This window comes from Gigantopelta aegis, chromosome 2 (genome assembly GCF_016097555.1).
Source record: "Gigantopelta aegis isolate Gae_Host chromosome 2, Gae_host_genome, whole genome shotgun sequence".
NCBI lineage: Eukaryota > Metazoa > Mollusca > Gastropoda > Neomphalida > Peltospiridae > Gigantopelta > Gigantopelta aegis.
Window position 1 is genome coordinate 20,750,136 of NC_054700.1, and position 27,682 is coordinate 20,777,817.

General features: G+C 35.1%; 2 protein-coding genes across 9 annotated transcripts in view; one reads left to right on the top strand and one right to left on the bottom strand.

The window, feature by feature from the left end:
• Window positions 1-19,529, top strand: part of LOC121382591 (receptor expression-enhancing protein 5-like) — a 45,324-nt gene extending 25,795 nt beyond the window's left edge. For 2 of the 3 annotated variants that reach the window (XM_041512122.1, XM_041512105.1), the window contains exons 3-6: window positions 576-714; window positions 1,685-1,829; window positions 4,247-4,279; window positions 11,210-19,529. In XM_041512122.1, coding sequence (XP_041368056.1) covers window positions 576-714; window positions 1,685-1,829; window positions 4,247-4,279; window positions 11,210-11,283 — 391 coding nt within the window. In that variant the 3' untranslated portion in view covers window positions 11,284-19,529. The remainder of the gene's footprint in view (window positions 1-575; window positions 715-1,684; window positions 1,830-4,246; window positions 4,280-11,209) is intronic. The other variant, XM_041512114.1, reaches the window with a different exon arrangement.
• Window positions 19,530-20,958: 1,429 nt separating this feature from the next.
• Window positions 20,959-27,682, bottom strand: part of LOC121382572 (leucine-rich repeat-containing protein 49-like) — a 71,174-nt gene continuing 64,450 nt past the window's right edge. For all 6 annotated transcript variants that reach the window (XM_041512058.1, XM_041512051.1, XM_041512074.1 and 3 more), the window contains 5 exons: window positions 26,180-26,396; window positions 25,436-25,621; window positions 24,110-24,216; window positions 22,873-23,017; window positions 20,959-22,460 (listed from right to left, as the gene is read on the bottom strand). In XM_041512058.1, the coding sequence (XP_041367992.1) occupies window positions 22,260-22,460; window positions 22,873-23,017; window positions 24,110-24,216; window positions 25,436-25,621; window positions 26,180-26,396 (856 nt within the window). In that variant the 3' untranslated portion in view covers window positions 20,959-22,259. The remainder of the gene's footprint in view (window positions 22,461-22,872; window positions 23,018-24,109; window positions 24,217-25,435; window positions 25,622-26,179; window positions 26,397-27,682) is intronic.

The following is a 27,682-nucleotide window of genomic DNA, read 5'->3' on the forward strand; positions in this document are numbered from 1 at the left end:
GAATATAGTAATGTGGAAATTATTTTTGAGTATATATTCTCCTGCGTATTTATCCAGTATGTGTACATCACATCCCAAAATTTCATATTTTACCCACTGACAAGTAAATAGTGAGCACCAATGTCAGGACAAGCAGCAACACAACTCATTAGATAAGGAGATTGGTTCAAATCATCTAAGTCGTAAGCCACACAAAAACAAATAATAAAGTTAAGCAATGAAAGGTGAGTAGAAATGCTCACCACTTTCCATATTTAGGCAAGTGTCGGGTGAGCAGTAGCAGGTGCTCTTCTATCATGGAGAGGTCTATAAGAAACTATAAGGGCTATTTTCACAAAAAGGGGCAAATAATGGTAAAGATATTGCAGCTCCAATAGTTTCCACAAAACAGTATATAATGTACATAAACAGGGTAGCGCATAAAAAGCATGTTCACTTGACGCACTAGATATGATATTTGGGCATGTCGATGCATTAGAAAAGCTTGTGATTAAACCATTGATACAGTACAACATGTTTACAGGCATGTGTACCTTTAGGGTTAATCCACTGAGAGATTTGTGTTTTGTCTTCAGCATCAAGGCAATAGAGAGCCGAGAGAAGGATGACGACACGAAGTGGCTCACCTACTGGGTCGTGTACAGCGTCTTCAGTCTCGTCGAGTTCTTCGCAGACATCTTGCTCTTCTGGATCCCGTTCTATTGGCTCTTGAAGGTACTCCAGAATATGCTGTAGACCACAGCCCATCGAGATACAAATTCAGTTTTTTATTTCTAGTTCCAGCCAGTACTCCACAACTGGTGTAACAAAGGCCGTGGTATGTCCTATTCTGTCTGGGATGGTGCATATAAAAGATCCTTGCTGCTAATCGAAAAGAGTAGCCCATGAGGTGGCGACAGCGGGTTTCCTCTCAATATATGTGTGGTCCTTAACCATACATGTATGTCAGATGCCATATAACCATAAATAAAATGTGTGGAGTACGTCGTTAAATAAAACATTTCCTTCCATCCTTGCAAATTCATTTTTTTGTGACTTCATATGGGGTGTATCATTTATGTTGCTTGACTTATATTTGGCACCATTCCCTAAAGGCTACGTTGTATGTTGTTTCTTATTCTCAGTTTCGATGACTTAAAACCTTTTTTTTGAGGATATATAAGAAATAGAATAATACATTCGTGTCCGTTAGATACCATTAATCTGACAACTCATTTTAAAACGTATCAAGCTCGCTTTTGCTCGTTAGATACATATTAAAACAACTCATTTTGAGATAAATGGTATCTAACGGCCACTCATGTATTATTCTCTATATATGCGTGTGTATATTAAGTATTAAAAAAAGTTATTATAATGCTATCTAATATATCTGTTAAATGGATTCAAATACAAACTGTATTAATATTCTTTTGTCAATATACATTTACATGTACCTTATTTTTATGTTTGTGAAGTTGAACTTGAATTGAAAATTCCAAATTGTATTAAGGATTTTCTGCTTCTTTTTTTTTTTTTGGGGGGGGGGGGGGGGGGGTCACGATTGGCATGTTTAATTCTAGGGCCTACTTGTAATAGCTGTGCATTAGAAAAAACTAGAGTGTCCTTTCAATCAGATTTAATCTTTCAGCAGCTCTACGGACATTACAATCCGTGCACCTATATTTACTTGTTATCATTTCAGTGTCTGTTCCTCGTGTGGTGTATGGCTCCCATTACAAACAATGGAGCCACGCTGATGTACTACCGCTTCATTCGCCCGTTCATCCTTCGCTATGAGACGAAGATCGACAAGGCTATCGATGAGGCAAAGAATACCATTTCTGAGGGTAAGCTGACACGCTGTGCTGTCCTTTATGTAATGTCTTGTAAAAACAGATAAATGTACAATTTATTTTTAATGTTAAGTATAGTTGTGCATGAGAGTTAATTTTGTGTTCAGATTCTGCCAGAAACATGATTTAATATAGATATTTTGAGATTCTGTGTCATAATCTTACACTTCCAATCCAAACTCTGGGATTCGCAGAAGCACAGAATCGTGCTAAATGTGCAGTTTGGTGTTGCACCTGTAGGTAATGTAATACAGGGCCTAATCTGTCTTATTTGTGATGTCACCAAATTGAAGTCTAATTTGACAACTAAACTTTCCAGTAACCATCTGTTTTAAATTGGAGGTGGGCAATATGCAGGTTGTTTGGCTATGTCAGTGAACTCATTGGGTTTTCCCCACATATCTTAACCGCTATCCCATGCTGTCCATATTAAAGATCTCTTGCTGATAATTTGCGCAAGTAGTCAATGTGGTAACAAAAAAGTTTCTCTATATCTAGATTAAATGATAATAAGATTAATGATATAAACTGACGATCAAAAGAAAGTATACCAATTATTTTTATTCTAAATAAACACAATACATGTTCATGGAAGGGTAGATAGGTTCCAGTATTGTTCGTTATAATGCAATCAATGACGAATAGTCGCACATTGCTGCATTTGTGCGATGCCGCACGTGCAAAATGAGTTTATTCATCAAATGTATACTGCACGAGAAACATGATACTTGTGCACATAAGGGTGTAAAAAAGGGTGCCATTGCTTAGAACATGCCTCAGTCAACAGTAGAACACCAGAGAACATGGCATGGCTAACTGCTGAAGAAAGAGAGAGAGCTATTGGTATGGTGCAGGTGGGTGCGAGTTATACCCATGTGGCAAGAATCTTGAATTGCACAAAACTGACGATCACCAGGTTGATACAGCGTTACAGGGTGACTGGCAGGACTGCAGACAGACCATGAAATGGAAGACCCCGCATCATAACAGCCAACGAGGACCGCCATCTCCGCATCTTACACTTACGTGACAGATTCCTCACTATGACGTCATCTGCAGCGACTGGCCTTGGACATGTCATCAGTCGTCACATTGTACGTCGTCGACTATGACAGCATGGTATCAGGGCCTATCGACCATTCAGAGGGATGACATTAACGAGGCAACATCAACTTCGATGTTTACCTTGGGCACGTCAGTTTCAGCGTTGGCAACATCGGAACTGGCAACGTGTACTCTTTTCTGATGAGAGCAGGTTCCAGTTATTCAGAGCTGATGGCAGGACTTGGATATACCGACGTGCAGGAGAGAGAACAGCTCCGTGCTGTGTTCAGGAGACTGAACCGTTTGGTGGTGGATCTGTCATGGTTTGGGGTGGTATCTGTGGCCAACAGCGGACAGACCTTATTGTCATTGACGGAAATCTGTCCGACGTTGGGTCCATGCTTGCATACTTGCACATGGTGGACATACACGCTATTAAAACATGTTCTTTGTGGTCAAATTTATTCACCTACGTTATAAGTGGTCCTTTATGAAATCGCACATTTCACCCCTAGTGCTGTTGTTAACTGTGATATTATCATTTTGTGGGTTTTGTTGAGTATACTCGTGTTTGTTTATCAACAAATTATTAGACTTTAAAAATATAACATTTGCATTAACTTGTGTTTTGTGCTGTTTTAAATACTTTGAAAAAATAATTGGTATACTTTATTTTGATCGTCAATTTATAAGACAATATATACCATATCACTAATTGGAAAGGTTTTGCTGAGGTGACGTTAAACCAATATTCTTGTCCAATGAACCACCCAGTTCACAGCTTCTATTCTAGTAAACGTGCTTTAGTATTAGTCCCCAACCAGTCCCAACTCTGTCTTTCCGTTCATCTGTCCCACATATAGTTTTTCGATTTTTTTTTTAACAATGACTCAAGATATAGAGCTGAAATTTTGTATGTAGCTTCATCATGTACTGTTACGGATCACCGTTGACTGTCATGGCATTTTACTCATTTTTGACAGAGTAATGGCCCTTGATTTTAGGAGATATGAAAACTTGTTGGACCGGGTAGTGGACATGTATTGATTTAGTAGTTCTCTCAGAGGGATTGATTAATTATGATGAATTGTGGCCATACTAAATGTTTAGTGTCTAACTTGTCATGTTCCTGTGTGTGCACATACCCTGTATGTACATATATTAACAAGGATTAAATGTCATTTGTTGGTTTCATTGGTTTTGCTTTCTATGTGGATTGTTGGGTGTTTTAAAATCCTGCTTTTAAATTCACTAACGTTTAATGTCTGGATTGACAAACATTACCTATCTAGCTATGGCATCGGTTGGAATTGTTTTGGCCTGATTAACAAATTACAAATAATCCTGCTTTTTCATTCACTAAATAGTGTTTGCACTAGCCAAGAGAACGGGTACTGAAGGTAAGTCACTAACATCCCAGGTGAAAAGTTTTAATCATGTTTTAAAACCTTATTTTATGTTGCAAGTCAGTGGTGTAGTGAAGGGATCCTGGTGCATGGGTGACAAGACAGCAGACATTACCATGACAGGCAATTGGGTGCTTGCACTGGTAAAGCACTCGCTTGATGCTCGGACGATCTGGGATCGATCCCCATTGAGATATTTCTCATTCCAGGCAGTGCAGCACGACTGGTATATCAAAGGCTGTGGTATGTGCTATCCTGTCTGTGGGATGGTGCATATAAAAGATCCCTTGCTATTAATGGAAAAAATTTGCAGGTTTCCTCTCTAAGACTATATATCAGAACTACCAAATGTTTGACATCCAATAGCTGACGATTAATATATCAATGCGCATTTGAAAAAGGAAAGTTACTAATGTTTTTCATGCCCACTTTCATTACTTTGCTTTAAAGGACTGCAACAATTAACCCCCCCCCCCCCCCCCCCCCCCCCCAGTTCCCTACTTCATTGCTCTTCGCATTCATGCTTTTGGCTGCTAAGCTTACATAGTATGTAGCATGTGAAGCAACAGCTGGTTTCTTAGCAGTAGAGCATGGGTAGTATGCGGACGTGACACGGAGCTTAACAGCTGGTGGCCGCTTACCCCCCCCCCCCCCCCCCCCCCCCCCCCCCCCCCCCCACCTCTCCCAAATGTCAAAATATTATTCTACACACAAAATAGCCATAGTTTAAAATGTGCTAAGGTGTCATCTGAGACTTATTCCTTCCTTTCTTCCTTCCTTTCTTCCTTCCTTTCTTCGTCAGAATTGAGTGAAATAGACAGGTTTAAATGTTAACCATAATGATAAACATGTACATTGTGTATTTTGTGAAATGAAGCAAGTAAAGGGAGGACCAAAGTGTCCCATACTGTACTCCCATCACTACACCACTACTGCAGGCTACCAGGGTTTCAGGTGTTTTGCAGTATTTACTGACTGGTTGTTTTTTTATAACATTATTGGCAGGCTGGGCAGTTTGTTCAATTTAACCTGTTTGTTAATTATTAGTTACATGTACATGTACATGTACACATGCATTTTACCTGTTAGCCAATCCCCAACCAGCATTATGACACTTTTTAACTGTACAAACCATTGTGAAATACAGGTTCTGTCTTGTCCTTTCTAGTAATCAAACTTGTAGCAGAAGTCACCAGTGTTCCCAGCAAGAACAGTTACAAAATTGATTTGCGATTTCCCCATCATTGGGTTTTTACAATCAATGTTAATATTACTAATATTACTAAATTAGAGATGTTCCAGTGATCGATTATAATTGAAAATTGATCGTTTTGGCTGAACCAATCTGATGATCGATTACATAAATCCATAATCGATTGTGTGGGAAAATGTTAACTGTAGCTGTTCCTCCTGTTTAGGTGATGGAACTGATGTAAATATGTTGGGGTTGTGCTTTGTTTTCATACACATGTACATAAAGAAAAAAAAGAAATAGGAAATGTTTTATTTAATGACGCATTCAACACATTTTATTTATGGTTATGTGGCGTCAGACATATTGTTAAGGACCACACAGATATTGAGAGAGGAAACCTGCCGTCGCCATTTCATGGGCTACTCTTTTTGATTAGCAGCAAGGACTCTTTTATATGCACTATCCCACAGACAGGGTAGCACATACCACAGTCTTTGATATACCAGTCGTGGTGTACTGGCTAAACGAGATATAGCCCAATGGGCCCACTGCTGGGGATCGATCCCAGACCGACCACACATCAAGCAAACTCCCAGACAAGGGGCCAGTTTTGTTGGGGAAAAAAAGAAGATAATAATTAAAATAAATAATAATAATTAAATGTACTAGGAAGAAAAAAAACGTTCAGTAGCATATCTATTAATTAATGTTCCATTTGTTATTAATAAATAATAATTGTTTATTAATTAAATTGTGGGTTTTTTTTACTAGTATTTAATTATCAGAAACACACCTTCTATGTTACAATTACTTACCAGTGCTGTTTATTTACATCCAAAATTTAATGCTGAGAAGACTTAAAACAACAGCAATTAACAATAAACTCAATAGCGTATACACGTTTCTGACACAGTCAGCCAGCTTACACTACAAAAAATAGTCAATCTAAGGTCATTGTTCTTAGCCAATCAGAATATGGTATTTGCTTAATTAGCATTAACTGCGGACCCAGTGTGGTGGTAAAAATAGACATTGGTTTTTAGTTCATACTTGGGCTTGGATACTTCAAAGAAATACTGCAGGCATGAAATTGAAAACAATGTTACACACTGTTATTGTTAGACTGCTAAATCTCACTGGTGGTAAAATATTGTGTTACATTTGTGTTTAATTATCTGCAGGAGGTATGACCTTTTAAATGAACTTTGAGCAAACTTGCAATTTCGTGTTATTTATAAGGTGATGAAGTTGGGGGTGGGCTTATTTACGAATGAGGGCCTAATTTCTTAAATGCTATCAAAACGGAGGGGGGCTTATTCAAAGACATGGGCTTATTTCCGGTCAAATACGGTATATACATCCCGCCCCAAATTAAATAGATACATATATATGTATTAAAGGTAAAATTAGCCATCTGTGTGGTCTAGATTCTGATCACAGTATGGCAGTAGGTGCAGTGTCTTTATAATTCAAACCGGCCTCGGTGGCGTCATGGCAGGCCATCGGTCTACAGGCTGGTAGGTACTGGGTTTGGATCCCAGTCGAGGCATGGGATTTTTAATCCAGATACCGACTCCAAACCCTGAGTGAGTGCTTCGCAAGGCTCAATGGGTAGGTGTAAACCACTTGCACCGACCAGTGATCCATAACTGGTTCAGCAAAGGCCATGGTTTGTGCTATCCTGCCTATGGGAAGCGCAAATAAAAGATACCTTGCTGCTAATCGGAAGAGTAGCCCATGTAGTGGCGACAGCGGGTTTCCTCATAGAATCTGTGTGGTCCTTAACCATATGTCTGACGCCATATAACCGTAAATAAAATGTGTTGAGTGCGTCGTTAAATAAAACATTTCTTTCTTTCTTTTTATAATTCAACGTCTGCTTACATGTAGGTTTATATAATTCTAACCGATTGTCTAATTGAAAGGTTGGAACCAGCCGATTATAAATGATGATTGATGATGAAATTCCAGATTCAAAACACTAGTTAATATTATAATTTTATCTGTGCTAAATTGCTATCACAAAATGATCGGGATTTCAAGAGCTGGAATCTAGTCAACTCCAGAACTACTGTAGTAGAAACTAAAACAGAATTTTTGCAAAAATCCTAATTTCATAGCTCAAATTTCTTTAAAATATTCATGTAGAATTACATGTTGTCTATTTAATGAGCATTTATTTCGATGCACAATATTTGGCTACTACATAGAACAAAATGAATTGTTACACATTTTTAAACTGGGGTGTGTTTTGCTTCATATATTTTTATAGAAAACATAGCAAGTTGCATGCTCAGATTTCAGGGTTTTGTTGTTATTTTAAGTCCTGTATACTGACTGAGAATAAAAGCAACTGTTCCATTAAGAAAGGTTCTAAATCAGCTTAATTTATGACTGTCACTCATATTATAATTTAATAAATAATTAAAAAAATTAAAACCCTACTGTGATATGTCCATGCTTTGTATGGATATCTCTTTACAATGTCGCCAGCCCTTTAGTAAATGTTGGGATATTTGAATTCATCCATCAGCATAGGACTGATAAGTAGTTTTTGTGTGTGATTTATTTGCAGGGTATTACAAATCTAGTCGCAAGCCCACTTCCTGAGGTCAGAGAGTACATGTATTTAATTTGTGTGTGGAAGAATGATTCACCTACCAAACCTTTCAGCTTGCATACCACTGCCAATAGACCATTATTTACATACCTACATGTGTTTATACCCACACAGATATCACTACCAGTCCTTGTTTTAATATACACCTTTCTTGCCCACGGGACTGAATTAGCCAGCTTTTGCAGGGACTAAATAAATCTGTCTAAAAATTGTCTAGCCCTCAGGCTTAGTATGCCAATTACATGTATGCGAAGCTGATAAATGTGTTGAGTGTGTTGTTAAATAAAACAGTTCCTTCCTTCCATGCATATTTTACAACTGGCTTACATGTTTTGTGTGTTTTTTACAAAGTAATATTTCAAATTTATATTTATAGTGAACTTGTTAACATGTCTGTTGCAGAATGGGGTCTATATTTTTGCACAAATGATTGTGTTATTTTATAGGTCAAGTGTTTATGAATCGTTCTAGAATAAACAAACCTTACTTTACAGGATTAATGTTTTGTTCCCTGACATTACCAATTTGTTCTCTGATGCTTCTAATTTTAATTTTTAATGTTCTGTTACTGTAATTAAATGGCCAGACAAAGAATCAGTCACCGTTGTGAGGTGTAAATAACACAATTCCAACCTGCGGGACAAAACATTTTTTAAAAGGACCTTGGTAAACTTTGGCTGTCACAAAAAACATTTTGTCTTTTGGGTTGGAATTGCCTTATCTATTCATGTACGTCACAACTGATAGATTCTATTAATATAAAGGAATGGTCCATAAATATCAATGTTATTCATAATCCAGACAATATTGTTAAAGGGTAGTGGGCAAGTGGTACAGTTAAAACACATGCACACGTAACTGTAAGATTGCTTTTCAGGGGAAAACATACATGTACTCTAGATCTGTATGTGCAAGGGCCTGTATAACAGTGATAGATAATTTTATTTATTTATTTTATTTATTTTATTTTATTTATTTTTGTTCTTTTGTCATACCCTGTAAATTATTCCATCACACCAATTACATGTAGTCAAATTTAAAATAAAATGTCTTCATAACTTATCACGATGATCTGTTCTTTCTCAAAAATTGTTGGATGAGTAGTTTGGCCAACTGGCAACTTGTTTTGTAGTGCACAATGTATCAGAATTACATGTTAGACTTGTGGTGGTGCGGGTCAGACTCATCCCAAACATTGGTGGATTGTGAAAAACATGATATTTGTGGATCATCCCTCATATTCTCCTACACTGACACAGTTTCTGCATCAATTATTTTTGTATTATATTCCTTGCACAATTTGTTTTGCTAGCTTTGTGTTTATTTTGAGCACGCTTTAGTGATATTTTTTTATTATTCAGCTTACAACAGCTTTTATTTCAAGGTTTGCTTTATCACATTATGTTATTTTTTATATTTTGCACCTTTTGTTTTAAAAATCCAGTTACAGGTGTGTGTGCAAGGGCTGGGATTGGGGGTCTAACTCCTACCCTTGCTTAAATGAATTTAATTTCTTTCTTTTTTTCAATACATTTTCTGGCTGACCATGTCCTGACACCCCCCCCCCCCCCCCCCCCCCCCCCCGCCCTATAAACTTTGCTCAGCAGTCTTAGACTCCCCTGCTGTATTTCCTGCACACGCACCTGCTATCAGCAATGTGTTTTACATTTGGTTTCAAAATCCATGTTAGATTTTGTTTATTTTATATCACATGAAGTAAGACTAGTCTATAAAAGTTAAATATGAATGTGTAGGATGGAGTTACTCGGGTGGTTTAGTGGGTGATTGGGTGGGAGCGACTAGTACTTTTAAAGTTATTTAAAGTTATGGCTCGCCACTCTAGAAACATACACATGTACACAAAAGACCCCTTGTTAATATTATGTATGAATAACCTACATGTATCATTGTATGTGGCCTAACATCTCAGTGGTTTGTTGCTTTGTGGTAGTAATGTATCATAAACTGATAAAGCACCTCAACAGAACCTAGAAGGGTTGGGGGGGGGGGGGGGGCTCTTAGTATTTTTTTTTATGCTATCGTTTCGTTTTAGATTATATATTATACATGTACATGTATATATAAACTGTAAATCAGGAAAGGAAAGCATAAAATTATAGTGAATTTAGTATTTAGTAAACACATACAAGACGCTAAAATTTCAGGACACTAGATTTAAAGAGACATTATTGTATACAACAGACAGTTCTGAAAAACACTTGTGGGTTTGTTTTGTCACTGATTAACTGAACACACAACAAAGGGTACATGCTACTGATTAAACCAAAAGTATGGCAATTAACAGATTAGTTAACATGAACAGTTGTCTGTAAGCTGCCTAATGTAAAAGGTATTATTTCACCCGATTCTACAACTTACAAGATTGTATGTTAATTTTTTTTTTTTTAGTGTTTCAGTCACTCAGATCATAAGATGACCTCACTAAAATGTTATGTCGCTAATATGTCACTTATTTGAATTTTGCTAAAGTTTAAGATTGCTAATATTTTATGATTTACAGTATACATAATCGATGTTATTACATTTGCATATCCTCAATTTAATGTTTTGAAAATGCCAGCATGTCTTGATCACAGATTAGATCACAAGATATTTTTGTTATAAAGTTCTGTAATTTAACACATTTAGTTGGCTTGTTATAAATTTATTGTTTTCTTATGTGCATGATTCATAAATTGTGTGTGTGTGTGCATGTGAGTTTGAGTGTGTGTACAAATCTATTTTAAACAATGGGAGGGGGGACAGTTTTTTTTATTGGAAGTCTTTTTGGTCATGTTTTCATCAGTCCTTCAAGACTTTATTGAAGATGTCAATAAAACAGGCCTCTGAAAATAATGAGAATGATCGTTTCGTTTGTGCGTCGTTCATGCAAATCTAATTTAGCGTAACCTATTTTCCTTTCAGTTTCACACATTAAATTTAGGACATTATTTACATGATCATAACAGGTTACGGAAAAAGAAAAATGGGTTACCTGAATTTAATTTTGCGTAACCAATAAATGGTTTATATATGCAAATATTCAAATTGACAGCGACCTGTAACACAGCTACATGTAGTTACAATGTATTGTTGTTGTGTTTTTCAGTGCAAAATGCCGCAGAAGGTATGGCGCAGGATGAGGCCTACAGACGAGTAATCGATTCAGCCAAGCTCGAATAGCCTGCATGTGTTAAGTGTTCTCTGTTTAGCAGTTTTTAAACTCCATTCTGTAACATGTTCTGGGATTGTTGGAGTACGCTTTATAAACTCTCCACTGTCGTAATACGTGATGGACAGGATGTGGTTGGCTGGGGGGGGGGGGGGGGGGGGGGGGTTGGGTTGTTTAGTCTTCACACTGGCAGTTTTATATGAATTCGGGTGGGTGGTTGTATGACTTGTTCTGTTATGATAAAAAGAGAATTTTAAGTGTTTCGATCATATATTTCTGGAAACAAGTGTGGTAATGTTAATATTTCGGTTATAAGGAGTAAGAGGAGTTTAAAAATTAGACACAGGTGTGGTTAAAACAATGTGAATGGAATGTAGCTTTGGGATTCTGGATATCGGAAATCATTGTATAAAAACAACAGGAGTTTGGTGATTGTCAGCACAATTTACAGAGATAATCTCAAGCGAACTTCAGAGGAAAATAATTGCTAAAGTAACACATAATAGCAAGGGCATTATTTATGTTTGATGTACATATTAAGTAATAAACACTGCAGTAGTTTGATGTTAAAAGTTATGGTTTATAGCCTCTAGTCTGATTGCTAGATACAGTGTGGTGCGAAACAGATTTGTCATGCTATTGAGCTTTCAGAATGCCCCTATGAGAAGATTTCATTGCCTTTTTAACTAAAATTTCTTCATTATTTCTGTAACTTATTTAGATATATTTGTTATGTAACAAACATTTTCTGTGTGTTGAACAAAATAATACTTAAATGCATTAAAGCTGTCCTGTATGTTATCATCTAGGGATTATGGTGTAAAGAATATTTTCAAAGAATTTTATGAACATGGTATGTACATCATTCCTTGTTTAAACATTTGTTGAGCTATTTTGTTCAGAGATAGCATATTGATTATGCAGGGGTTTTGGGGTGTTTTTTGGTGGGGATGGGTCTGTTTGGTTTTTCTAAATAGCTCTGAATATGTGACAAACCTTTTTTAGAACCAGACATTTTTCTATATAGTGAAAACAGAATGAAAGAGAAGTTCTTTTTTAGTTAGACCGAAGTAACCTAATCACTGCCAGAAATCTAGTTATGCAAACAATAAAACGATACGTTTCTAGTTAGTATCAGTTACTTGTTTCGAGTGAAATATTTTTTGAAGATTTTCTCAGGAGATTTGATAACAGCTGGTAATACGTTTATTTGATTGATTAAGCACCACATCACAGCCCGATTTTATAATGCTAGTTCCAAAAATGTGTTTTTGTGAATTATATAAATGTGTGAGCTCAGTTAAATACATGTGTAATATTTCTTTGCAATTTTTGTTGCATCTTATGGTTAATCTGTCTACTTATTTTCTTTTCAACCTGTTTTATTAACTGGTCCGATCGTCCCAGCAGTCAGTCAAATGGCATTAATCTTCCATTGTACCATGGGTATTCACTCACCAGTCAACATTTTCCTCAGTTGTAGACTTGCCAGTTTTGTATTGTTTTTAAGTGAGAAAGGAAAAAAACCCACCCATTATTTGGGTAATAAATGGATTCATCCCAACGTACCTTTGAATTTTTAAAATTTATCATTTCCTGTACACCCTTTTTCACAAATGAGACTTGTTAGTTGTATTTGGAGGACACTTTGGTTAAGATGACTGACGGGATACAGTCGGTGAATACTTTTGTAAATATACATTACTTATTTTGTAAACAAATAAATTAGTGTTAGGCATTAGATATTGTTGATGGTAGATGGTCATAAATGTAGTTATGAAGTGGTATTAATTAGTAGTATTGATTTGTGGTTTAGGGTAATTTATTTTTGATCCACAATACTCAGTTATCGATTGGCTGAACTATTTTTAGTGGAATTAAAAACTCATTTAGAATAGCTTTTGTGGAATGTTAATAAAAGTAATTGTTGTTTTGTATGTATATGGCCTTTTTTTAAGCTACATAATACTGTACTAATTTGATTAATACTGACTTTAAATAATCTGCTTTAAGTAACCGCTAATGTTCTTTCCCATCATAGTACATTATCCATTTTTCAGAGTTTTTCATTTTGTTTACAAGTACCTTGTGTTGTGTCAAATGGTTGCTATTTTATAACAATATATGTGGCTGGAAAAGAAATACTAAATTTCGAACCCTGCCAGGAAATGAACACATTGAATAAAATAACTGCAGTTTCAAATGAGAATCATACTGTGGTAATTGCTGTGGTGTTTATTGTTTACATGGTCATTTAAAAAACTAATATTAAAACCTTTAAAATATTAATTATTGCTCAAAGATGTTTCCACAGGTTTTTTGGTTTTTTTAGTCTTTTGATGTATAAAATAGGGACCATTTGTATGACAGTCAAGTATTATTTTATAATGTGTATTTACCTACACTTTGCTCAAACTAATAGGCCTTCAGTTCCATCTTGGAACATATCTTGCACTTTTTTTGTTCGTTTGAATTTTATCAAGAACTGTTAATATTTGTCTTATTGAGATAGACTGTCCTCCAGGCATTTATAACTTTGAAAATCTAGCCACACCGGATAATTAAATAAATTGGTTATTAGTAGTCAGATCTCTTTACAATGACCATCATTACACAGTCATCTTGCTCAAGTTTTAGAGAAACTGGTCCCATATTTTTCAAACTATCTTAGCACTATGAAATCGTAAAACCATTGTAAGCTATGATGTCACTATGGCATGTGCTGTAGTGACGTCATGAAGTACAGTGGTTTTACGATTTCAACAATCCCTAGCCAGATATACTGTGTTAATCACATGCATTGTAACAGAATTTGCCTTCTGATACCAACTGTAGATTTAGAACTAATATACAGTTGCTGCTAAAGTACATAGTTCTTTTTAATGACAAAACAAAATTTAAGAATAATCAACATACATACACAGGGGTTCTAGATTATGGTAGCCCCACTCCCATGGCTAGTGATATTCAGTGTTGGGCTAGTAAATAACCGCTATCACCATGCCTCACAGCTAGTGAAAAAAAAAGTTGTCAAATGCTGGATTAAAGTCTTATTTTGCAAATATGAATATTGCGTTGACACCCCCCCCCCCCCCCACCTCACCCCACCCCCCACCCCCCCAATCTAAGGGTTTTAAGCTCTATCTCCCCCTTTAGGTAACATTACTATTAGTAAAATTGTGTTTACTTAAAGTAGGGCTAGTACATTTTTTAAATCACTGATCCCATGGCTTGTGGATTTTATAAACATTTCTAGAAGCTCTGCATGATACATGTAGGTGGTTATTAGATTCCATGGATCTCACACACAGCCAAAAGTGTTGCATGTCTTTCGAGTTGTCCGTCTACAACTGGGTATTGTTTTAGGAACCAATGACTAGGGTTTTGGAGGACAAAGCTGATGGTTAGTGACAAGTTTTTAAATAAAGTGAATGGCAGTATACATTTTTTGTTAGTTAATATTAGTGTTCCGTGTGGCATTATTGTGCATAATGATATTGTAACTGTATTTTTAATCATGATCCACTGCAAACATTGTTTATTACAGTGTTGTAATTACCCTCATGTTATACAAAATTAAAAACAACAAAAGAGAAAAAATTACTTTTTGAATTAAATTATTGTTTGATGTTCTGTTATTTGTTTTAGATATGTTATTGTAATATAGGCAGTTCGTTGCCAAGTTTAACACAGGGGCTCATGACAAAATCGTTACAAAGGCAAACACTATAAAACAAGATCATTATAACAAGATCCGATTGTATGTATTTTTCATGTAAATGGCTTAAGCAGAGCTTGCTCTTATTTCGTTTTTTTGTTCCGTTACCAAAATTGTTACCAAAATATACATAAAAATTGCTGATTATGCATTCAGCTAGATGAATGTTAATTAAGACAAATATTATATTGTCAGATCTGCATTTGAATTAGAAGTAGGCTTTTTCATGCATAGTTGCATGTATGTTAAAATGAGAGCATACTATATATGTATTTTTTTTTTAATGGATGTTAAAGGGAAACCACTCTAATATTAGAACATTTTGAAGGGGGGATAACCAGGACTATGTTAGAAGTTGTTATATAGCTTTAAATTGTAACTTTTTTCTTCTGTAAGACTGTTCTTTTTGTAAACACATTAATTATTTTGGCGAATGTTGGTTAGAAAACACTTAATTGTTTTTCCTACATGTACATAATGCAATTAGTTGCCTTCCTTCCTACCACTGATTACTGGTAGTTTAACTTTCTGGGTTTTTTTTGGAATGCTGCATGTTGACTTCCTGAGAATTACATATACGTTTATTTCACATCAGTTGTTGTCTACAGCCATACCACATTGAAAGCACCGGGTTCTCGTCTGATCACTGAATGTTTTTTTTTTTTTTTTTTTTAGATTTATTGCCCCTATAACATAGGCAGTGAACAGGCTGGTAGTTTAACTTGATTATAAAACAAAAAGAAGATGGCTATTCATTACTGACACTAGTTTTAATTTGTTCATAAGATATGAATTTAAATTCACAAGTTATTAATTTATTGAATATATACTCAAAAGAAGAAAAAATTTAGCTAATGAAAATTTTTACAATTTAGATTTCAGAATCTGCTATGAGGAATGGTTATGGTTCACTCATAACCACTGATATTCATATTTGTAAAAACAAATTGGTGTTTCAAATTTATTTGCTCCAAAAGAATGTAAATCTGTGTTTTTATCTGAATGCTAGTGTTGCAATTGTTCTACTATTTGCTAACCATTGTTGATTGATTATATTGCATAATGAAGTCAAAACATTGGCTCAGACCATAGCCAGTTCAAATCATTTTGCAATTTTTCACATTTATGTGACAATCTGACCTGTACTTTGAATTTTGTAAATTTTTATGAAATATTATTCTGTATGTCTTTACAGTTTTAATTTTAATTATTTATGTATGTACGTAATTTATTATAACATTAAAGCAGTGTTTTTGGGGTGGTTTTTTATTTTATTTATTTATTTTGGGGGGGGGGGGGGGGGGGGCAATTTAAAATAAGTAGTATGTCTGGCCTGCATCATCAAGGTGTATGGAAATAATAAAAAGTTAATGGTGTGGATGGTTATAGTAGCCATTTGAAGCTATTGTCAATTTATATTATGTATTGCTTTTGGTTAGCGTAACTCGTCAAATTCAGGGAGTGATCGGGGAAATTCAAGTCTACCTTTTGTGGTTACTGTGGTGAAATACTATTGGTAAATGTACTCACTCTGCCCTCAAATTACTACTCGGGGGCCTAATTCACTAAAGTCCTGCAGTCTCGAAGTGTCATGCAAAAAGATTTGCAAAGATGATGCAATTTTGCTTTGTGAATTGGGTCCAGTATTTAGGCCCGCAAGTGAAAACACTAATGGCAAATGCGAGCACGCCAGTAATTTTTCTTCATTTCTTGGTAAATATGTGACAACTGTTTGTATGCGTTGGCACTTGCCATATGCTTGTTGCATTTTGTTCAGTACTGTGTAATTTTATTAGTACTAGTCAGTGTGGTTCTTTTTTGTTGCTCTACATATTTTGTCTTAATTTATTAATGTTAGAATACATGCAATGCGTATGCTTGTAAAAGTACGTTACTGTGCAATAAATTCACAGGATGCAATACGATGGTGCAATAATATATCTGTTTCACTATTGCTCTTCTCATGTCTATGTACATGCATGTGTATTCACATGCTATGTACATGCATGTGTATTCACATGCTCTAAGCTAAAACCATTTTCAGAGAACTTGCTTGGAAACGGTAGTAAAGATTTATTACACAAAAACCCTACCAGCAATCATTTTGAACTGGTGATTGGTTAACAGTATTAATGTATAAAATAAACGGGTAAAGATGACTGCTTATTATGTTTCATGGTAATTTAAATTGTTAAGTAGGAACTTAAGTTTAGCTGGCATTGTGTCTCGTAAGTGTTTCATTGCTGTTTAATAAGCACAGTTCCCCACGGCGAAGTCTAGTGAAAACTCTGTACCACAGTTCAAATTTGTGAGCATAGTGCCCGGCAGAGAAAGTAAATGTGCACAGGGCTTCACAGTCGCAAAAATAAGTCAGAAAAGATTGTTTTGAAATGTTTCCAGCACAGATTGAAATTTGTTATGTTGTTCAGTGTGTAAATGAATTTTTTTTTTTTTTTTTTTTTTACTTGTCAGATTTTGGTTTTTTATTTGTATGTAGTTCTTAAAACTGTCTTACAAAACCCATTAAATCAAGTGTCTTACCCCCCGATATATATTATTTTTATATAGGAAATTAATTGTAAATATTGTGTTATAACATTTAAAAAGAAAAAAAGAAAGAAAACCTGTAGTAACATATTAGGTAAAACCAGTGTGCTGCATCACAAATGTTTATTTGATTTTTCAAGTCTGCCAAAAGTAACTGTAGTTTAATTCTGTTTATAAAATAATTTTCAAAGGGTCATTAATTGATGTTTAACAAAAAAAATTGTTTTAATTTTGCTCACAATTTGCATGACACTTATGTATAGTATGGATTGTTCAAAGTTGTGTTAATAAATAAACTGAAGAGCTGGCCTCAAATTATTGTTTTCTTTCATTTTGTGAATTTCCAAACAACCATTAATAGTGTACAAGAATATATGCATACAGCATTATTATTTTAAAATAAGAATGAACTAATTTAAGTTTGTTTAATGCACAATTATTATCCATATACATGTGTAGTTCAAGATACACCGAGAAATAACAAGTACGATAAACGTGTGACATGACGATTTCACATGACCAACAAAGGATGTGATTTTATGAAGTGCCGTTGTGCTATAATTTTGCTTCCCCAGTCTTCTGAAAATGATGTCATTTCATCATCTCCTTCTGGTTCAGTTTGAAAATGATGTCATTTCATCATCTCCTTCTGGTTCAGTTTGAAAATGATGTCATTTCATCATCTCCTTCTGGTTAAGTTTGAAAATGATGTCATTTCATCATCTCCTTCTGGTTAAGTTTGAAACGTTTTGACACAAACCTTGTTATTCATAAAAAAATAATATGTATAATAAAGAAATTATTACATGTGAATTGTACTGATTTTACAAAACTCATGTCAGGATTCATGTATTACCCATCGGGTAACAAAAGAATCCTAACACTTGTTTCGTAAAATCTGTATGATCCACAAGCTTGTATAATACATGTAATATAATTTTATGTGGCTGGTTATTTCACTGTAGACAAACCTTTTGAAAGCATTGTAGCTTAAAGATAATTATTTTTATTTTTTAATGTATTGACATTACATGTACAGAATAATCTTGTTAATATTTTCTTGTCAAAAGTAAAGTTATGTAAATCTTAATACATTGTGACAGACATGATACAATAGGTCAAACATTTTATTTATCCATCGATTCAATTTGGAAACTTTATTAATGTTTTTGCATATATTTAGCAAAGTTTTAGGATTAATTTTTATTTTGTATTGCAAAGTAATATTTTTAATTAATAAACTTTTCCTTATAGCTTAATGTCATATTTCCCAATACATTTGTTAAATACTCAACAAAATTAACTGAAGGCCAGTAGGTATTTTGGTTGGGTTTATTTTCTTAAATATAGGAAATACATCTTCTATTGTAAGATGAAAAAACATGGCAACAATTTAGAGCAAACAAAATTGCAAGAATCATTAGAAACCAGCATGTAACAAATCTTGGCCAAATACTAATTTCGTCAGTTTTCCTAGATGATGGGGGAAAAAAAAACCCCACTGTATGTATGCAAGATTTTTGCAGGTAATTTTACTAAAACAATGTTTATAAGTCATCTGGGATCAAAACTTATTAAAATTTGTCACTCGCAAAGCATTACCAAAAAGTCTACTGTGTACTGTGCCGTCATTTTGTTGAGTTCATGTTTATCAGCTGCTTTGAATATTATTGTAATTATTATACTAGCCTCATTTCTGTCTGTCCTAGTTTTGATTGTGCTTCGACTCTGCCACAGTTCTATTTCTTCTGGCTAGATCATCACTTCTGAAATGATGTTTAAACATTAAGTTTATCTTGTTTATTGTTGTATGTTAATATATTGGAAAGTCCCACTGGTGACATTTGAACCACTACATGTGTTCATATTTTTCTTGGTATTTCCTCATTGGTCAGTTGTAAAATTGATGTGTTGCCCCCTTTAGACATTTAATATTATCTGTAATAAAATTATAATATTTCCACTATTTGAAAATAAAAGTAATCTTTGAAATATGGCTTTTGAATGTTATTCATGCATCAAGTAGAAACGTTGTTTAACTGCAGAGCTCAATTGTTCCAAACCTGGGTTATTATTGCCAACAGTTAAAATTTAACTACAGTACTAATTAAAAATTGCATTGTCGAACATTTCCCATGTGCTTACAAAACCATTCTAAGTCACAATTATCTTCTCTCTAGCTATGATTTCAAATCACTTTGTGTACATGGTAATGGTTGTGGAGCACTAGTTTGTCCTTGTGGCTTGGACCTATATCCACAAAGCCTTGTAATACATGTACATGTACTCTGGCAAAAGTTCAACCTATTTCTCACACACCCATATATTATATACCGGTACACACCATTCCTTCATTATATTATGGGGAGGGTGGGGGTGGATAGGTGGAAATCTTTCCTAGATTTATAAACAACCAGAAGAACATGAAAACTGAATGTAAAACCTAAGCAGCAGGTGCCATTTATTGCATATTTATGAACAAATGGTAAAATTATTGATGATGAAGGTTCTAAGACTGATTATGTTGTTTTACACAGTACATGTAGTAGTTCACATTTTTTTGTGTACAAAATGCAACACGATCAATTATAGATTTCTGTAATTTTATCTCAAGGGATCAAATTGCTACTGCAGCCTTTCAGCAAATACAATTCTATTGTGGGGGGGGGGGGGGGGAAAAGTGCTCTTTTTTCCTTATATTATTTTGATTAGACTGTTAGGTTATATAATGTTGAAAGAGGCCCCAAATGCTATAATTATGGTGTAAAAACAGGATCAATTCCTGCATATAAAATTAATAATCATATAATATAAGTTGCATGTCTATTGAGGTTTAATGAGAGTTGCTTCCCTTTTTAGACTCTTTAAGGGGCATTCTCATTATGCGATTGGTCGTATGCAAATCAAATTATACTGTGAGAACACCTAAATTGGAACGACATTATTTGTATACACATACAATTAGACACATATGATTAGAAGTCTGTGCAACTAATCACATAATGAGAACACCCCTTTATAGTAGAAAAAAAAAAAAAAAAGTCAAAATCCAGGTGGTAAACTTGTTCTCCTTTTTTAGTGTAATGACGTCACATGGCTATAATGTTTGTATGCTCAGGTATGTAAAATCAATTGTGGTGAGATACCTGAAAGTGCTTAGGATGTTCCATCATTAATTTTATTATTATATTCTTTAATGTAGTTTTCCATATTTTCTGTGTACAAACTACAAAATTATCACAGTTTCAAACAATTAAATATCAGATTTGTGTAATGTTATCTGAAAGTCCTAAGAGCAATTATAGCATCATTTATTAGATTCTTTATGTAGTTTTCCATATTCTGTGTACAAATTTAAAATGAGTTTCAAACAGTAAAAGTAACAGATTTCTGTTAAAGTAATTTTATCTCAAGATCGTAATAGCAATTATACCATCATTTATTAGTCTTTATGTAGTTTTCCACATTTTTGTGTATAAACTTACAAATGATCACAGTTTCAAACGGTAAAAGTAACAGATTTCTGTAATGTTGCCTTATAGTGGAAAGATGATGATGAAGTCATTTATTACATCTCATATACACATAGTTTCCACACTGCCACATGATTAGTGACTGAGGTACATGTAGTCCACAAACTGGTTTCTGAAATGTTAATGTATGCAATCCTAATGATGATATGCTGCCATTTAGAACATCGAAGTTAGTCTTTCCTTATTATTGCGTACTACAAGATCACCGATTCACAGTTTTATGAAGTTTTTCACACAGTGTACAACCTAAAACAAGATCTCTAACAAGTGTACAAGAATAATATTCTACAGTATCTACACAACACTTCTCTGATGATTGCTACTGATGATTGAGATTAATTCCAGAAACGTGCACAATGAGATATTAAGCTTTCTTTTTATTTGTTGCACTTTTGTGGTTTTTGAATATACTGTAACTTTGGTTACAACTTGTTTCCACTTTGAAGATTCGAACCAGCGATCCTCTTGTACCAGAGTCCAGTAATCTTCCAATAAGTGAAACACAAATTCATTAGTCTTGTTTAGCAGGAGCATTTTGCATCAACCCACTGTATTATATCGTAAAACTGGTTTATGTCCACACTGGTCAATGCAGGCCGGATCAGACCGACACTCAATATTTCTGTCCAGTACTGTGCTCCTGATCATACTGCCAATTGCTAATTATAATACTACAGTAAACAGTGTGTTATTTCCACCTCTGAAGAATGTCTACTAGGAGGCAGAATCCTGAACACTGTATTATACCCTGTTGTTTGACAAGCCTTGAGGCACCAACGAAGAAATGATCCAGACAGTTTTACCAACACAACTGGACTCCAAATATTGAGTATGTTCAACATTAGCTTGAACAAGATATCCTGTCTTGAAAGCTGTGAACCATATGCTGTTGAGCCCCTATGATATAACTGCATTATAATGTACCCTTTTGGTGTTCAATCAACAATGATGCAATCATTTTGGTACACAAAAACCCAGCATGATTCAACATGGCATTGGATTACTATAACATTCATTCAAAAGCAAAATGTGATTCTGATGAGATCTAGTCTGGACTCGAGACTTCAATAAAATCTCCATACTTCTAACTATATATATTTCTTGTATTACCAAGCCTTTAATGAGGCCTTTGGTCTAGACTTTAAACAGTTTTATAAGAACAGGACAAGATACTCTCAAACTGATGCTGCTACGTCCGTTCTAAATCCTCCATGCACCGTTTCTTATAGGCGTTCATATCGGACATGTCCATAATGGCCGACTGAACCATTTCGAAAAACAACTGTGGCCAAATTTTTTGTAGTTCTGCACGTTTGCGATCAGAAAACACAGCCTCCCTGGTCAATTCATTGACATAGCTGCGAGGAAATTCTCTCTTTGCATCATGATCCTGTGAAATTAAAATAAAACTGCTTTACAGTTGCAAAGAAAACACTTAATTCATATTGGTGAGATGGTGCTGAATTTAAAAAAAAAACTAAATTTAAAAACCCCCAATAAAATTCAAATATTTTGTATGTAAAGTATTTTATAAAACAAATAAAATTATATTTTCCTGGGAATATTTTGTTGAGTCATTTAGTAGGACATCCTGTGTGACTCTGCCTTCAAGATCTGATTACAATCAACCTGATTTTACTGTAAGGAAATACCGAATTCTAATATCCAACCTTGACTGCACGGGGCATTTTTCATCTCTATACATAAACAGAAATTAATATGATTTAGTTTTGAGCTACCACACTGAAATGATTAACAAAATAAAAATCTGAAATCTGATGACTTGATTAATTTGTTCGAACCTGAGGTTTCACAGCCTGGTCTCCAGTTACCGGCTGATATGTCAGACGAGCTCTTCCCTCCAGTTCTAGCTGAATTCTCTCCCCTTGTTTTGTTTCCAAAGCTTTGCGTGGCTTTTCCTCATTTGAGCACGATGAAGTTTTCTTTCTGCAAAAGTTGTAAATGTTTTCAAATTATTTCTCCATACTAAATATGGAATAAAATACAGTTGATAATATCTAAAAGTAATGGTGAGACAATTCACTTGAAATGTATTTAATGGCTAGATGTTTTTAATAATTGGGTTATCCTCTTCCAGATGGGAGCCTAGATATCATTTTAGTAGTTGGTCAGCAGGGTGGTTGTTTTGGGGTTTTTTAAATTATAATATTTATCTTTTTATTAAAAGTTATGAAAAAAGAAGAAGAAAGTATAGTTGTATCTAATAAAAAAAATATTACAACCTACATGTAACTCGTCATTAATTAAGAAATTATGGCTGTGAGAAAAAAAAAGACAAGAAAAGAAAAAAGTAAGTTGAGGTTACAAAACAAAAACAACAAATGAGTAAAAGCATCCACACTGAAAGTATATATTGTGAAAACTGGGATGGATTCACAATGTTTCATTATGTCTTGTGAATAGCAGCTGGATTCACAATGTGTGAGTATGTCTTGTGAATAGCAGCTGGATTTACAATGTTTGATTATGTCTTGTGAATAGCAGCTGGATTTACAATGTTTGATTATGTCTTGTGAATAGCAGTTGAATTTCACAATGTGCGAGTATGTCTTGTGAATAGGAGCTGGATTTCACAAAGTGTGAGTACGTCTTGTGAATACCAGCTGAATTTCACAAAGTGTGAGTATGTCTTGTGAATACCAGCTGGATTCACAATGTGTGAGTATGTCTTGTGAATAGCAGCTGGAATCACAATGTGTGAGTATGTCTTGTGAATAGCAGCTGGAATCACAATGTGTGAGTATGTCTTGTGAATACTACTTGGATACATCAATGTATGAGTATCTCTTACAAGTACTGGATGCATGTACATGACGGAGGAGCCAGCTGAGGCCGATATCTGTGCCCACGACAGGCATGCGCTACAACAGCTTGCTCTGAATGTGCACGTTAAACACTTTGGTCTTGGTCATGACATTGCACATGTTTCAGAATATACATGTATGTTTATAGTCCTATGTTTTGTACTGGGTTCACAAACAACACAGCACTGAATGTTCTCCAAGTACTGACTCTGACCTGACGTCCAGGATGGGTTTCACATGTGACTGCGGCAACTTGAAGCCGACGATGAAAGACAGCGGTCCAAACAGTTTCTCTGCATTCACAATATCGGTGGGAGACACCTTAAACATGGAAATAAAATATCTCTCTATAATATACTGTATATGATGAGATTCATTAAACACTGGGGTCTGAATTTACAAGATATATTTTATACAGGCATATGGATGTTGCTTATGGTTTAAACAATATTTGTTTCACAAAAGAAATGGATTGGCAAACAGGCCATTGACCTATATTAATGCTTCTCCACACATACTTTGTTACATACAATTTATAATATACACATATATCAGTTGACATGTTCTTCAGAGAATTAAAAACAATTACATAATTTGCACTCAAACATAAAAACAAGTTTATAAGACCATGGAATTAATATACTTGTCCATGTGTACAAATACCCACGTACATAAATATACCCAATTTCCTAAGCTTAACTTACATCAGTGATTCTCGCCCACCGCCCATAGTACAGCAGCCAAACTTGCAAGTGACAATGTGATGTAGGATAAATGGCTTTAAGAAATTAAAACGTGAAGCGTTTTGACAATTCAAAAAAGTTATGAATAGATTCTGCTATACATAAATTAAGGTCCAGAGGGTAATCATTATTACCATATAGCACTGTATGGAGATCAAAACCACCATTATAAAAATACATTGTTGTATTGTTATCATAGAGAGGACAGACAAATAGGAAATGTAACATATCTTCATATGGATGTCCACAACTACATATGGAATTATCATAAATATGTCTTGTATATCTATGAGCAGTGAGGTCACTGCATTCTAAACAAAGTCTACAATGAATTATTTGATTTAAGCATGATCCGGTGGATGTTGCTTATGTACATCTACCTTAATATTTTTTTAGGGCATAGCCAAGGCGAGTACTCCTCCAACAAGATGCCCATTATCTAACAGAAACAGTGATGTTGCAGGGGTCGAATCTTAACTTTTGGTGGGCAAAGAAAGTATTGCCTTTAGTTTAATAACACAAATTAGGGCACCAATGCTAGTGGGAGGGGCATGAAGTCAAATATTTCCTTCCAAAGAGGGGCATGAAGGCAACTTACATTCTATCATGTTTTCTCTGACAAAAATGAACTCATCCTATGGCACCTTATGGGCACATTGCCATCAGTGCCGTGATAAAATTTAAATCCTCTTCTGTTTACCTTAGTACTGTTGGTCTTACTGAAAGGAAAGCTGACATAAGCACTCTAAATCCAGGTATCTACCCTCCTACCTGACAGAAACACTGAAGTTGCTTACCTCAATGCCGTTGATCTTCTTAAGGGCAAAGTGTGCCAGACGGAATATCGTGTACATGCGCCACAGTGTGAACTTGGTGACTGGATTCCCATCCAGGTCGATGGTCAGATTGTCCAGACGTCGGATGCTGGCCAGAGCGTTGATCTGCTGCAGACTCCAGATGTTTGTCGAGCTGAAGATCAGTGTCTGAAACAAGAGAAGAGTATACAATATACATGACATGTAGGTACTGAATCATTCTGTTTTCTGTGATAAACAATCTCCACATTTCCTTTTTTTTTTGGGGGGGGGGGGGGGGGGAATTAGTTTTGATTAGCAAGGCATGGATTCTAATTTGCTGCCAAATGATTAGGGTCACGTTCATGGTGACTTTTATGTTTAAAATATCTATTTTTGTAACCAATTTTAAGAGCTGTTTTGCACTAAATCTATTGCCAAATAATTGTGGAATGGTTAATGGCCAATAACTAAGAACTAGTTATAGACTAAAAGTGAGGGACCAGTTCATGACCAAATGACAGGAATAGCTCATAACCAAATGGCTGATGACTGGTTTTTGACCAAATGAATTACTTGGGACTGGTCCTCTAGAAAGTGGCTGGGGACAAGTTCATAACCAAATGAATGAGGATCGGTTCATGACCATCAACTGCATAATGGTTCATGACCAAATGACTGGGCACTGGTTCAGGAACAAACAATGGGACTAGAAGACACTATAAACCGGTCAGCTCTAAACGTCACCTGCACACTTGGATATCTTGTGCGTAGTTTGGGGAGCTGCTTGACGATGTTGTCGAAGTCAATAAACTTGAAGTTGATCACCGTGATGGCCCCGGCCGCCTGGATCCCCCAGTTTTTGTCGAGGGCACTCAGAGACGGTGGACCGTACAGACTGAGTGTATCGCCATCCAGGTGAGCCACATCGCTCAGTTCACCTCCACCTTGGTTGTCCGACTGACTGTATAATACAGAAAGAAAAAAAAAAATAACTGTAAAAATAATATTATTAACCATACTTAATGACTTTTATTACATACCCATTTAATCTTACTATACAGTAATAAAGGCAATTCTGACCGTGCAATAAAAAAATATTTTATTGAACACATGTGTGATACAAAATGTTTGCATGCGTAGTACGTGTTCACTCGGATGACATCATGTCCCTAGTCAGGAATGATGTTATGTTACTAACCAGGATGCTCAGTGTTCTGTCAATTCCATAAAATGCTACCAAGTTTCCAGACGAAGTAAGATGTGTTATTTAATTAAAGTTTTGTTGATCATAATACAGAAGGGTGGTATGTAATGAATACAGAACCACATACCAGATGTTTTGCCATGTTATTTATTGCACTTGTTTATAGTGTATGGATTTTATATTCTTGCACACTATAAACCCGTGCAATAAATATACAGAACTTCACATACATTGTTTTTGCTTCGTATTTATTGCACAAGTTTATTTTGTGGAAGAATATATACCACGAGACTGCGTAGCGGTCGAGTGGTATGTCCTTTTGCAAAATAAACGAGTGCAATAAATAGGAATTGAAAACAATGTATGTAAAGTTCTGTATTTATTACATACCTTCTTTCATGTTTTACAAAAACGGTTTTTAATTTAACGTCATAACAACACTTTGTTAAATCTATGATCAAAGCTCCTTTCATGGATTCATTTAACGTTAAGAATCATACTCTGCAGCAGCTTTGTGTAATGTTTCAAATACGATATGACGTCATTTGTAAATCATATATAACGTAAGTAAATAAAAGACACTAACTGCAGTAAAAAGAAAAAGGGGATTACCCATTTAAAAGTTCCGGTCCAGATTGCACATATGTGCGATACAGAATAAATTTATTGCACGGTTTCAAAAGGCCTTTATCACTATAGTAAGACTAAATAGGTATGTAATAAATAACATGACAAAACAACTGGTAGGTGGTTCTGTCAATGTATCAAACTGATTATGTCACACTGGCATTAATACCTTCATTTAAGGAAAGAAAAGGAATGTCAACCACAACACTTGAGTACAGTTTAAACTACAACTACAGTAAAATACTCTTATAATCAACCGGAAGGGACTGCGATAGTCGTAGGTGTACAGACTCGGAGTTTTGTAGGGGGCAGGCTGGCATTTGCCCTGAATTAAACGAAAATACCTGAATCTGGATAACAACAGTTATTCATATTAGCTTTGCTACCAAACAGCTATATAGAAGTTGCAAACGAAT